This window comes from Schistosoma haematobium, chromosome 6 (genome assembly GCF_000699445.3).
Source record: "Schistosoma haematobium chromosome 6, whole genome shotgun sequence".
Lineage (NCBI taxonomy): Eukaryota > Metazoa > Platyhelminthes > Trematoda > Strigeidida > Schistosomatidae > Schistosoma > Schistosoma haematobium.
This window is the reverse complement of record NC_067201.1, coordinates 13516860-13531943: the sequence shown is the minus strand read 5'-3', so window position 1 is coordinate 13531943 and position 15084 is coordinate 13516860. Positions and strand designations below refer to the sequence as shown.

The 15084-nt window shown below is 36.3% G+C and overlaps 1 protein-coding gene across 2 annotated transcripts in view; it reads left to right on the top strand.

The window, feature by feature from the left end:
* Nucleotides 1-2441: 2441 nt before the first annotated feature.
* Nucleotides 2442-15084, top strand: part of MS3_00008558 (uncharacterized protein) — a gene marked incomplete at its 3' end in the record, with an annotated part of 28054 nt that continues 15411 nt past the window's right edge. The window contains exons 1-6 of one of the 2 annotated variants that reach the window (XM_051216892.1): nt 2442-2479; nt 4998-5101; nt 5138-5293; nt 6242-6414; nt 8867-9106; nt 13363-14487. In XM_051216892.1, the coding sequence (XP_051065522.1) occupies nt 5008-5101; nt 5138-5293; nt 6242-6414; nt 8867-9106; nt 13363-13473 (774 nt within the window). In that variant the 5' untranslated portion in view covers nt 2442-2479; nt 4998-5007. Of the gene's footprint in view, nt 2480-3373; nt 3454-4997; nt 5102-5137; nt 5294-6241; nt 6415-8866; nt 9107-13362; nt 14488-15084 lie in introns of those variants that run through there. The other variant, XM_012937593.3, reaches the window with a different exon arrangement.

Below are 15084 nucleotides of genomic sequence, written 5' to 3'. Positions count from 1 at the left end.
GGCATTACACTACTGTCAATACCAGGGAAAGTCTTCAACAGAGTGTTGCTGAACCGGATGAAGGATGCAGTAGATGCCCAACTTCGAGATCAACAAGCTGGATTCCGTAAGGATCGGTCGTGCACAGACCAAATTGCAACACTACGGATCATCGTCGAACAATTAGTTGAGTGGAACTCGTCACTATACATCGACTTCATTGATTATGAAAAGGCATTCGACAGTGTAGATAGGAGGACATTATGGAAACTTCTTCGACACTACGGAGTTCCTGAGAAGATTGTCAATATTATCCGGAACTCATACGACGGACTACAGTGCAAAGTAGTGCATGGAGGACAGCTGACAGATGCATTCCAAGTAAGGACTGGAGTCAGACAAGGCTGTTTACTCTCTCCCTTCCTCTTTCTTCTGGTGGTCGACTGGATTATGAAGACCTCGACATCTGAAGGAAAACACGGAATACAATGGACAGCTCAGAACCAATTAGACGATCTGGACTTCGCAGATGACCTAGCCCTCCTATCACGTACACGTGAACAGATTCAGATAAAGACAGCCAATGTAGCAGCAGTCTCTGCATCAGTAGGCCTCAGCATACACAAAGGGAAAACCAAGGTCCTCAAATTCAAAGCGGAGAACAGCAATCCAATCACCCTTGATGGCGAAACTCTGGAAGATGTAGAATCCTTCACATATCTGGGAAGCATCGTCGATAGACATGGAGGTTCAGATGCAGACGTAAAGGCGAGGATTGGCAAAGCAAGGGCCGCATTCCTACAATTGAAGAACATATGGAACTCAAGACAACTTTCAACCAATATCAAAGTAAGAATCTTCAATACGAATGTCAAGGCAGTTCTACTGTATGGAGCTGAAACTTGGAGAACTACAACAACCACAATCAAGAAAGTACAAGTATTTATAAATAGCTGTCTACGCAAGATACTCAACATCCATTGGCCGGATACCATCAGCAATAGCCTTGTGTGGGAGAGAACAAACCAACTACCAGCTGAAGAAGAAATTAGGAAAAGACGATGGAAATGGATAGGACATACATTACGCAAATCGTCAAACTGCATCACGAGGCAAGCTCTAACTTGGAATCCTGAAGGGAAGCGGAAAAGAGGAAGGCCAAAGAACACATTACGTCGGATAATAGAAGCAGATATGAAAAGGATGAATTACAACTGGAAGGAGCTGGAAAGGATTGCCCAGGACAGGGTTGGATGGAGAATGCTGGTGAGCGACCTATGCTCCTTCACGAGGAGTAACAGGTGTAAGTAAGTAAGTAATAGTCAATAGAAGCACCGGTAAGGGATCTGGCTGAGGATTAACCGCCAATTGTGGTACGTAATGTGGCGATGCAAAGGCTGATTTCAGAAAACATGCGCATAGCTCTCAGCAACTGTTTGCAATAAACTCAGTAGACCAGCTAGTACGTGATTGTTTTGCCCAATAAATATAAGTGCCGGGGACATGTTGAGTAACTTTTATCTCCTGACAAAAATATGAAAAAGCCGTCTGAACTGGTAGTTATCCCTCGTTTTATATGCATAGAAAGCCAGACTAGTTGTTGTAGTATATCTTTATTTAGATCGTGGAACAGAACAGCTGAAGCGCGGGGTTCTGATTTGAACTCAATATAGGATTATATGAAACAATGCGTGCACAAAATAAGTAAGTGAATAGATATTTGGGATATAATTATTTGACGTTACCAAGAGGTTGTCGGCTAACTCTTAACCACTCCAACTGAAGCTGTGACAAAGCGAAGAAGAGGATCTCTAGTAAAACTAGTGTTGGCGGGCCGGGCACCAACACCAGTGGAGATATATTCTGCATTGCAGCATTGCTATAACATCGACGCTGACTTTGATCATTATCAACGATCTGGTAGATAAAATTAGCTCAACGGCACTGATTTACGCAGACGACGCAAAGGCTTGGAGATTCATAAAAAGCGGAAGGGATGCACTAATGCTCCAAAGGGAGCCTACAATAGTGACGGAACGGGCGGTAGACAGTGGGTTGAAACTTGACCTGTCTGAATTTCATGTCATGAATATTCCGTCTTATTTGATACGATTCGCTGACGCCATCCATGGAAATTATGGGATTAAAAGAAGTTTTAAAATATAGTACAGAAAACGATATTCTGATACACAAACGGCTGTCTCCCATTTTCATCGTACCTATTTCAGCTCATTTTTATTTTTTCGCTTTTACAGGGTCATGGGCAGATTTCATTTTTGGCGTATTGTCTAGTTTTGCTTGCGATAACATTACTCGGTAGGAAGTGAAACCAATTCAACGTTACAAACACGAGTTAAAGAGGTATTTTGCGTAATAAAGCATCATCAATACCATAGCTTCGTGACACCTCTTTTGATCATAATGAGTCGTAATTTAACAACATGTACAGCCCTACAGACATGAGTGAATTGATGTTATCTCCCCACTATCATATTTGCTGGTCAGTAACGCCCCCCATTCTCCTATTGTAATATTAGGCTCTCTTACGTTTGTGGTGTGTATGAATATTGCTTTCACCTAAAATCTTTTCTGGAATGCACTGTCTCGACTAGCTCCATGTTACAAGCAAATTAAATGGTGAAGGCTCCTGTATTGTGGGTTAGACATCCATTAAGTATATCACACTGCTATGAAGATAACTAATGGTATAAGTTATAAGACAGTTGTCAGATTATATGTGGTTAAGAGATGTTAAGGATAGATAGAACATCAAAGAGTATGCAAGAGTTTACGTTGTGAAGTTTTGAGAAGAAAACAAAGCAATGAGCGACTCACAATAATTTAGGACATTATGAGCAACTTATGATCGGCAATACTTTATCAGCATCCATGAGATTAATGAGTTATCTATCTGCTTGCAATAAAAAAGAACATGAAAATCAGGAAGAATAATGCAACTTTAACCATTAAAGGAGTTGGGGATCTGAAAAAGAGGAGTACGAGCAAAAGGCTGATGTTGTCGACTGAGTAGGCTACGTATAGTTCGTTCGTTGAAATTAAGGAGTGTATAAGGCTAAGCGTGAATCGATGTTTAAAATCAAACAAAAAAGTTACAGACGTGTGATGAGAAATGCACACACATACGGTCACATAAGAAACAGTCAGGATTAATAAGCGAATAAGTGACAGGGTAAAAATGTGGCTTAAGAAGAATGAATAGATTGATCGGTCCGGTCGCTAGATGTACATAGTAACAGCCTCTATATATATTACCAGATACCTGGAACCGTACCGAGATAACAACAAGTGAGATAAACAGTCAATTGATCCATTCATATTTTTGATAAATATTCTGGTTATTGTTTAGTGAACAGCGTGTATCATTTTCGGAGGTGTGCGTTACTATAAGAAACCTTCACTCGAATTGGAATCTTAGTTACTCGTAACCATGTTTTTGCAACGAGATCTTGGGACGTAAGTTTTTGCCAACTCCTTTTTTGTTTCAGTCGGCAACTATTATGATTTTTTTTTCTAGACAATTTTCCAAACTGTTCTCCTTTAGAGTAAATGGCGTGCCTATATAGGCAAGTAATATTACTTGCCGTGAATAAGCTAAATTTTGTGCTATGAAATAAATAATACTTGTTCTGGATTACAATCAGTTTAGCTGCTCCAAGCAACCAATAAACGGTGAAATACGCTGAAAAATAAAGGGGGAAATAATGGGGAAACGCGCTTAAATGTCTGCTTTTTCGGCTGTCAGGAGGAAATGGTTCGGATTTCCCCCTTTATGTCATTGTGATGTACATCACAACTCGGGTGGGACATTTGATATCTTCAAAGAAGTGCTATTTTAAATATATCGGGATAAATACTTGCGATAATCCCAACATAGTTTCCCACTTTTACTACCACGAGTAGCAAAGTTTGTCTCTAAAATAACAGACAAACCTCTGCACTAATTCAGACAGTTACGTGCACCTGCCATCCAATTTTAGATTACCTAGATCACATTAGCTTTAGGTGAGTTTTGGGGATTTCCGCTGCAGAGAGAACAGTAACATTCCCTAATTGCATTTATTTTATCCTAAAACAAAAACTTTGATACACCTTGGAAATACATAAATATGCCAAACGAAAGTTAACTGCTATGGGGTCGTTTGAATGTGAAACGAAGCACATGTGAATTTCAGTCTAACTTGTATCTATGCATTACGATTCATTTCTTTTGTAGCGTGCATACCATAGCAAATTCACCACTAGTCTGTTTCTTAACTTTATTTGATAGCTTTCCGAATTCCCTAGTCGCTTATTCCCTGAACATCTATCGTGGGCCATTTTGACAGTTATAATGGGATATTTTTAGCATTTACTTTAACGGAGTATCCCGATTTATAATACTGGCTAGAATAAGATTGGTCTTTAAATGTCAGTTATATCTCGAAAAAACTGAAAATAAACTCATGAGATTTTTAAGTAGTGGTTTTATGTGACTGCAAATATGTACATATTATACAAGCCTCTTGGTCTGTCATTCATTCAGCTACAACGTAGGGCCAGGCACATGTATGCATCGGTCCAAGTTGCCACACCACATTAGCACAGCGAGATGAACACCGGATTCATAGAAGTAGTTAATTTAATGGTGGTAATATATAAAATAAAGATTACATATCAGGATATGGTGCAGGAAGAAAGAATGATATGAAGCGATTTTAATCTCATAGTTTAAGGGAAGACAGGGAGTGTATACACCTACGCCATTGTGATCGATTCTGAGCCATGTCACCAAGTGTCTCCAACAATTGGTTACGATAGTCACGTGGGCCTCTTGGTCTAGCCACAGACTTGTAGTTAAATAGGTTATTTTTCTAAGGTCGTCGTTCAGTCGATTTTTATTGTAACTATTTCCAGTTACTGCTTACTTAGTAAATAGACAATGGATTACTACTGTATATTTACCGTTAGATTGAGTGTTATTATAACTTTTACTCAATAATCTATTTATTCATTTCCAGATCTGTCCCAATGCGTTTGTATACAATGAAAAAGCGTTATTTCGTTGTTGTCACAGTTACATTCTCCCTAATTATTGGATGTTCTATAATTTTTGGTCTAGTTGGTATGCTACAATTATTTTAAAATTTACTCACTAAAGGTCCCAATGTTTCAAATTCCGTTACTGTTTCCACTTTGATTCGTCCAAGTATAACTAGTTTAGAATCTAGTGTATGCGAGGTAGATTCTCCATCTCTTTCAGTTTTTCATCGTGAGCTGTGGTTATCTGCTATAATTAATCGTGCGCCCTTAGAACGTATGTGATTTGTAATCTTTTTTATTTGTTAATTGTTTTCTGTATTAACTTTAGTTTTGTAACGAACTATAGTTTTTGTTATTCTCTGGTTATTTATTCAAATGGATTTTGATCCCATTTCCAAATTATTTGATAAAGTATGTTTAGATGAAATAGAAAAACGAATCTTTAAAAAATCTTTCAAAACGAGATATATAGTGTCAACTTATTTATGCAAGAATTTTTATTTTACCCAGAAAACAATTCTACATGATTCATGGATTTCAGCAACACAGTAGCTTATTAAACTTGCGCTCTGGTTATTTGAACTTAGTACCTTTACATTTGTAGTTTGGCGGCTGTCCTATTTTGCTGTCAACCATCGTTGAACTACGGGTTCAGACCTCGTTTAGTCTTCTATGGTTTGTGTTTCAAACCAGGACACATAAAACTGATTAGTTGCCCAGTTACATTACATTTGAATGCTAGCAGCTGTAATGTAGTTCCAATAAGTGAAAGTCTAAAATTGAAGTTATTCAGTAGTCTATATGGGGTGGCTAGTATTGTAATGCAGGAATCACGTTTCGCCGTTTTCGAGGCTCGTCAACCGTATAAACATGTATCCAACCACTGGTGTTCTGACAGGGACTCGAAACCGCTCCTCTTTATTTCAAACACCCAACGAGTTATTCACTTAGTTTCTAAGTCCAAATAGCCACTCACTTGCATAACGAGTTTGACATGTGTTTCATTATTATTAGAAAGGGCTTGAGTTATGCCAACAGACTCATCAAAATTCAGTCAAGAGTATCAACAACGCAATCATCCAAACCCTTTCTCATAATGACATTAATTAGTGATTTTTTGGTTAACGATCTATGTAACTATGCTTTTATTCCCCACATTTCCATGAACTAACTGTAATTCTTTTTCAAAAAATTCATTAATAAATACTTTTCATTTATAAAGAAAATGCCAAAGTATCAGTAAATATCAATACGTCTATTCAAGTACAGATACCCCATCTAGCTACTGCTGGGAGTAGAATTGGAATGTTTAAATCAGATCCGAATTATAAAACTTTTGTAGTCCAAATGGGTCCAATTCACAACCGGACTATTCAAGTGAATTGTCCCGATACAGTAAGTTGAACATTGTATTTTTTATGCCCAAAATATCCGATTGTTTATCTAAGTCTCCGTTACTTCGTAACAATTACATGATCATACTTCCTCTTCAATTTTTTTCTAGTAATCTGTTGTTACTTACCACAATTAATAGGAAATCATTGGAAGATATGTTTATAAAACTGTCTTTTTGTTACTGAATTGATATTAAACATGCTATTTAAGCTTCCTGTACAGAAATCACGATAATCTGGTCGATAACCTCTAAAAACAGTATTTTCTTTTTGCTAGTAACACCAAATTTACCTTGTTCATTCCTAGATGAGGTGCTACTAAACAGTATTACTGGTCCATAATCTGTTTTGAAACTGAACATAAGTTTATGAAGTTTTACATTTAGGTATGTCAGCCTTTAAACTACTGGGTCATAGCAAAAAATATCATCCATTTGAAAAGAATAAGTTAATTTAGATCAAAAGATTTTCATCTTGAAGCTTAAATGTTGCACATACAAGTGTTTATTTCAAGTCCTACTGCACAAAATATAACCATTACTTATCGTTTCCTAATTTTCAGTAGTCTAATTTATTTCATATTGTAATTAAACCCTTCGATTTTGTTATATGGTTAAAATGTAATAATGGGAGAGCACCCAAGTCAACATATTACTAGTTCTTCAATTTGTTGACCATTAGTCTGAGTCCCATAATAAGATGTAAGTATCTTGTGTTAAGTCCCCATAGTGCTGAGAACTAATGATTAAAGGCCTTGCGTGACAAGGTTTAAAATCTCTCCCAGTAATGAAGATATGTTCTCTCTTCATATTCTTTTGTGTTTGTTAAATACTTAGGATAATAACTGAAACCAAAGTAATTCATTACCGAAGCGCATGTTCATATGATCGACTTTTAGCCACACTCGTAGCGTCAAGCACAATAACGTTATTAAGTTTCCTAAATCAAAGTTGGTGGAATGTGGATGAAACCCGATCTTACTGGCTAAAAGTCAAGTAACTCAATCATTAAAACATTCCCTAGCTTTTGTAATTGCCAACTACTTTATCTATTTTTACTTGTTTTTGTCTTTTTTATAAATTGGCCCTTTACGATTTATAGTGAAAAGATTTTTGAGGATGATTAAATTAATGTATAAAATGCGTTAATCGATTGGTAGTATGTAGTAATACAACGTGCCGCTCACCAGACTGAATTATTGATAGTTACCTAACAAAATAATATATATAAATATTTGTTTAGCTAGTCATTTATTGGTCACTTCCAATTATTCTGATGCGAATCACATCAACTATGACAATTAAACAGCTTAGCTAGCCTTTAAATCATTTCGTAGCATCTGTCCGTTATATGCTTACTTGGATAAGTATGTCTCCAATGCTATTCAAGATTGATGAAAAATTGTAGTGAACTTTTGTTGTACTTTCATCTAGCATTTATTTAGAATTTACAAATTTAGATTAACTCACTCTCCAGGTACTTAAACATAAACTACACCTTAAGTGCAATGGATAGCGATACTACTTGCTTGCTGAAACAGAAGTAGGCAGAGCCGGGGTTCGAACCTCGGACTTAGTGGCTGAACGTCGGACACCTTGGCCACTAAGCGGCTACTTCGGCCAGTATTCACTTGACACTCCCGTGTTTCTACTGACTTTTCGGCGCACTTCAGACAGAGAAGAAAATTAATTATTCCCATATAACTTTAAACAAATGTATCGAATCAGTGTCGTGTGGACTTGTGCAGCATTAAATTGTCAGTATTGTGAACCTTGACGTATAGTCTGAGAACTAATTTGCTTTCATTATTTTATTTGACTTTCATCCGATCAAAGGGTTAACAATAATTATTTTCTAACTGTCTACAGCGGCTACACTGCTGTCATAGAAGTATAGATTATTGATTTAAACAATTTATTCTTCAGTATTGTCCTGAAAGTTTCTTTGCTCTGAACTTTATTGGACAACAATATATTATCATTATGGTGCATAGTGTGTTTGTCGTTTATTAGGTAGATCTATTTATAATAGTTGAACTCTGAGTATATAGCAATAATTTCTATTTGTGAACACAATACAAATTAATGAAGTTTTCAAGATAATAAATTGGGGCTTAGTGAATAACATGTTAGCGTTTAAGGAGAAAAACAGCGGATTCGAGTCTCGTTGTGTGAACATCAAGACTGGGACTTAGGTATATCCAACTAGTGAGCTCCAAATAAAGCGAGATACGTGTCCTATATCCCACTATTAGCCGCAACTAAACTTTAATAAATTTTCACTGTTTTTATGGAAAATGTCATTCCCGTAAACATTTTGAATCAATATTCAGGAGCAATATCAAGTTAGAAGTAGTTTGATCCATTCATTTTTTTTCGAGAGGGCGTCAGAATTCCACTAGTAACTCAGTAACTTTTATGTATTTGTGTTGTTTATTTTTTTATTTTTTTCAGAAATGTGACGAACTATTCCTATTTCATCTTATTCCAGTTGATTTCACCATTTATAAATTCCATGTAACATTCTATCATGAATTAAGTAATAATCATTTAAAATACGAAGATTATGAAGGCGAACATTTATTATTTAAAATAATCAGTGTGGATTTCATTTTTCAATATTATACTATTGAATTTACTTATATGGAATTAGTAGTGAAGTTCATACTTTTTGTTATTTCAGAGGCAGTTACTGTAAGTGAACTTGATTATTATTACTGTCATTATTATTATTATTATTATTACTAAGTTTCTGACCAACACATATATGTGTTTTATGGGTTGTATAACGAATTAGCGTTAGTTAAGCAATCTTTTTAAACAAGGAAATACTGAGCAGCCGTTTCGTCCTAATATGAAACTCCTCAGCAGTGCTCATTCATAACCCCACTAAGGATTGAATCCGGGACCTTCAGATTTCACAGCAGGCGCCCAACCTTCGGACTACTGATTCAGGATCAAATGGTTTGAATTTCTGTGTTCAATCAGTTCGTGATTTTGTGGATACTAGAGAGAGGCAGCTGTCCAGTGATTCCCAGTTTCCAATGTTTGTCTGACTAAGGTCAATTCGTGTTCTACACTATAAAATTCAGCGATCTACACAGACCTCCTACGTTGATATATATATATATATATATATATATATATATATATGATGGCGAATCATGATATTGATAAAAATCGCAGCAAGCGCTTTGCCTCTAGACTATCTCATCGTAATTTCTCTACGATTATGATCTATTAGTTTTCATTTGAATATCTAAAACCAATAATGAGTAACTATCTCACTTTCAAACTAGTTGGAGTTCAGTAGTTATAAATCCTCACCAGAACTTCGCGGATACATGTACAAGTTATTCAATAGTTATGAAGGTGTGACTTGATTAAAGCACTTCAACCATTAGGTCGCAAGCTCAATCCCAGGTTCAACTACTTCGGTTTATGCAACTGGGTAGTATCGTTAGTCCTCACACAAACCGTGTAGCTCATAACCAAGTACATAAACATGTACGCGGTAAATAAATTAAATCACTCTTTAGTCACTAATGTGTACACGGTTAGGGTTTTTGTCATAAATATTCGAGTTCCAGTTGTTTTGAAAATTTTTTACAACAATTTCTCTATTTCGGTTTTTATATCTGATATTATCATTGACTTTCATATAGTAGGTGTGGTCTACATAATGCTTCCTATGTAGTTATTGTATTCTATTTGTTTTTCATTACTCAGTCAGTCAGTCAGCTACAACGTAGGACCAGGCACATATGTGCATCGGTCCAGGTTGCCATACCGCATCAGCACAACAAGATGAACACCGGATTCATAGCAGTGGTTAGGTCAAAGGTAGTAATATGTAAGAGAAAGATTGCATATAGAGATATAGTACAAGAAGAAAGAATTGGTTCGTAGAAAGAAAGATGTGAAGTGATCTTAATCTCTTAGTTTAAGGGAAGACAGGGAGTGTATACACCGACGCCATTGTGATCGATTCTGAGCCATGTCACCAAGTGTCTCCAACCATTGGTTACGAAAGTCACGCGGACCCCAACCAAGTAGTCTGCATCTACCAACATGGCTCAGATTAGAAGTTAGTGACTTCAAGCACTGATGCCACGTTTTGGTTTGGCCGCCCCTAACTTTCTTCCAACCATTTCCAATACCGGATAGCATTGCACGTCGTGGTAATCGGTGTTCAGGCATACGTAACACGTGGCCCAACCATCTCAGTCGATGAAGATTCATAACCTCATCAACTGATTTACCATCATTCCCTAATACCCTGCGTCTAACCTCACTATTACTTACCCGGTGATCCCAGCAGACGCCAGGAATATTTCTAAGGCATCTGTGGTCAAATACTAGTAGCTTACGAGTGTCTTCTACTCTTAATGGCCATGTTTCGCTGCCGTAAATTAAAACAGAACGAACAGCCGCGCAGTATACTCGTCCTTTTATTGATAGACGGATATCTCGCCTTCGCCATAGGTGACGTAATTTGGCAAAAGCCAAACGAGCTTTACGAATCCGTGCTGAGATTTCGTCAGACACCAACCCATTAGGGCTGATCAGACTTCCAAGATAAGTGAAGTTGTCAACGCGTTCGACTACTTCACTCCCTATCCTTAGTTCAGGTGTTGACGCAGACCAGTCCTGAAGCAACAACTTGCATTTAGAGGGAGAGAAGCGCATCCCAAACATTCTGGCATTGTTGCTTAGTGCTACCAGAAGACTCTGCATTTTGTCAGCGTCTTCACCAAACAGGACTATGTCATCTGCGTATTCTAAGTCGATAAGTGGACCTCCTGGTAGGAGATCAATACCCGAGAACTCAGTCGACGAGAAAGTTATTTCCATCAGTAGATCTATGATGAAGTTAAACAAAAATGGAGGAAGTGGACAGCCTTGACGGACACCACTTGAGGTTTCAAAAGTAGATGACAGTTCGCCATAAGCCCTGACTCGACTAGTAGTGTTCGAGTAAAGAGCCTTCACAAGGTTTATGTACTTCTGGGGTACGCCTTTCAATGACAGACACTGCCACAGAATCTCGCGGTCTACCGAGTCAAATGCTGCTTTTAAGTCGAGAAAGACCACCATTGTCGGACGCCGATAGGTATGCCTGTGTTCTAGAATCTGACGAATGGTGAATATGTGGTCGATGCAGCCACGACCAGGTCTAAAGCCAGTTTGGTTCTCTCGTGTTTGTAGTTCACGAGTCTTAGTTAGGCGTCTGATAATTATCGAGGCTAGTATTTTAGATACTATGTTTGTTAAACTAATCCCTCTGTGGTTGTTACAGGATGATTTTGACCCTTTCTTATATATTGGGACGATAAGTGATTGTGACCAGTTAGATGGAATAACGTCATTACTGTATGAAATACAATATGAATTTCACTTTCAAACCTCAGAATTTTCAACCTCGCCATCATTTAGTTTTGAAATAGTGAAGTGATCGAATGTTTAGGTCATTTTGATTATTTACAAATCTTAATGGTCTTCGATTAGCTTGCCGTTGACTAAATGTCAACATGAATTTACCAGGTTCATCTGGCTTGGCAAACTTATACCATTTATGTACCAGGTGTATTTTATCCGACTATTTATCCAAGAGTGAATACTTTTTATAGTAGTTCACTTCATGATGCTCCACAACTGTAAGATGAGGCCATTAAATATTTTAGAGACATGCGTAACTCATGTATTTCTTCTTAAGTATCTTCGAAGATTTTATTGCGTAACGTTTAACTACCAAGTAACCTGTTTGAGGTATAGAGGATAAATCCGTTGAGAATGTACATAATTTACTCTAATTGGGTTTTGTATTGCATAAATATGTATGAACTCAGTTAATAAAAAAACCTAAGGGTTAATCATGTATAACAATAAAATTATTTTATACAGTCTCCGACTTGTGAATAAAGTGGAGTGAAAAAATATGAATTTTTTTAAGTAATATCTTTAGGTTAATAAAAATATTAGCATTTAAATACCTTCAAAAATACATCACAAAATCAATTCTTATCTATGGAAAGATTCGATTTCACAATAAAAACATAAGTATAGGAACGAGCTTGAGCAATTTCCCAAATGATCACGTGGTGTTGAAGCCAATTCGCAGAGATTTTGTGTCAATCAAAATTATTTCTCAACAGAACTAACAAAACCTGTTAGAATTTAATGGTTTTAGGAAGGTTATTAGTTTTACAAGGGTTATTGTCAGTTTTCCAATATTAATTTTGTAAAAATATTGCTACATAACATCATTAATCTTAGTAGTAATATATTTGCACTAATAACTTCCGAATCTTCCTCAGTCATTATCACCTATAAAATGTCTATCCGTAAATTCTCTGTATAATTCCAAAGATGAAATTATAGGTGAACCACCATTGTCACCGTATTTTTGTGAAGAAGTCGTACTTAATAAAATTGTTATCTATTTTAATATTCTCACTCTACCAACTCATTGGTCATTCAATAAATCACTAACAAAATGATTTCCTTACAAGTTTACCATCAACAAAGTAAATTAAAACAATAGTTAATTGTTTTACGTCTTTTTTTTTTTTAAAAAAAAGAACACTTGATATATTGAACATTGTCATGAATACCCTTTAATGAAAACAAAAGTTTGTTTCTAACAATTTCAAATGTTGTAAACACTATACGAAGTGATTTCAATTGTAAATATATTTTTCATATAATACAATGGTAACATTGATTCATCTTTGAATTTCACATTGAAAGGTGAAAGAAGTTCTCTCAATTTTGGTTGATGCCTTTCTTAGTTACAATTATAGTTTTACCGTTTATATTTTCCAGTTAATTTACTCCTAAACTGACAGTCTTTTTTGAGATTTAATTTAATACTTTTATTGAGTTATTGTAAATAAGTGTTGACTTTACTTTTCTTTACAACTGTTTTTTTCTCTGTTTGTTGTTATTAGATTTGGTTTTATATTAAGATGAAAAAATTCAGTCTTAATTATTGGACAATTGAACAGTGTTGTATGGCTATCTTATTGCCTCTACTCATACTTCATAATAGTAAGTATTAAATCATTGAATAAAATGTAAACCTAAGAATAAAAGAAAAAAATTATCTAACAGTTTTAAATTAGTGTATGAATTACCGTAAATTCACTGGTTTACACTGATTTTATATTACTACTGAAATGTGTACTACTTATACAGACAGATGTAAGTAGTATGTATCAGGAATTGGAAGTAGGAACGTTACCGGCAGAGTAGGGAAATGAAGAGAAGCAACAGGAATAGAAGAACTATGGAGCTTGTGAAAGATTATTCAAAGAAGATGAGCAAATTATGTATTCAATGTATTGTTTTCATATCTTCAAAATACAATGTGTGATTTCCCTTAATACAATAAAGTGGCTTACCCTACCCAAGTACTTCGTTCATTACAATACTGTTACTAAACTTAAAATAATCTGTTCACTAGATTTTGATGGATTATGTCTACAATAAAGTACGGACTGAGAGAAAGGTGAGAGTCAATTTAATAACAAAAAGAGAATTCAGCGAAGAAAATTTTATTTTCGATGAAATCATTTACTTAAGCTGTACATTCGTATATACAGATATATGGAAAATGTATGTCTATAGGAAGATAGAAAAGATTGCATAATAAACGGATTCGAGACTAAATAACAAATGAGGTTACGTATTAATAAAAGGGTAAGGAAAAAAAATAATTTATGGGTCAGATAATAGTCCAATTGACAGATATGAAGACAAACGACAAACACAAAGGTCATAATAATAAACTGAATAATAATAATAATGTCAGTCAGTCAGCTACAACGTAGGACCAGGCACATGTATGCATCGGCCCAGGTTGCCATACCTCATTAGCACAACAAGATGAACACCGGATTCATAGCAGTGGTTAGGTCAAAGGTAGTAATATGTAAGAGAAAGATTGCATATAGAGATATAGTACAAGAAGAAAGAATTGGTTCGTAGAAAGAAAGATGTGAAGTGATCTTAATCTCTTAGTTTAAGGGAAGACAGGGAGTGTATACACCGACGCCATTGTGATCGATTCTGAGCCATGTCACCAAGTGTCTCCAACCATTGGTTACGAAAGTCACGCGGACCCCAACCAAGTAGTCTGCATCTACCAACATGGCTCAGATTAGAAGTTAGTGACTTCAAGCACTGATGCCACGTTTTGGTTTGGCCGCCCCTAACTTTCTTCCAACCATTTCCAATACCGGATAGCATTGCACGTCGTGGTAATCGGTGTTCAGGCATACGTAACACGTGGCCCAACCATCTCAGTCGATGAAGATTCATAACCTCATCAACTGATTTACCATCATTCCCTAATACCCTGCGTCTAACCTCACTATTACTTACCCGGTGATCCCAGCAGACGCCAGGAATATTTCTAAGGCATCTGTGGTCAAATACTAGTAGCTTACGAGTGTCTTCTACTCTTAATGGCCATGTTTCGCTGCCGTAAATTAAAACAGAACGAACAGCCGCGCAGTATACTCGTCCTTTTATTGATAGACGGATATCTCGCCTTCGCCATAGGTGACGTAATTTGGCAAAAGCCAAACGAGCTTTACGAATCCGTGCTGAGATTTCGTCAGACACCAACCCATTAGGGCTGATCAGACTTCCAAGATAAGTGAAGTTGT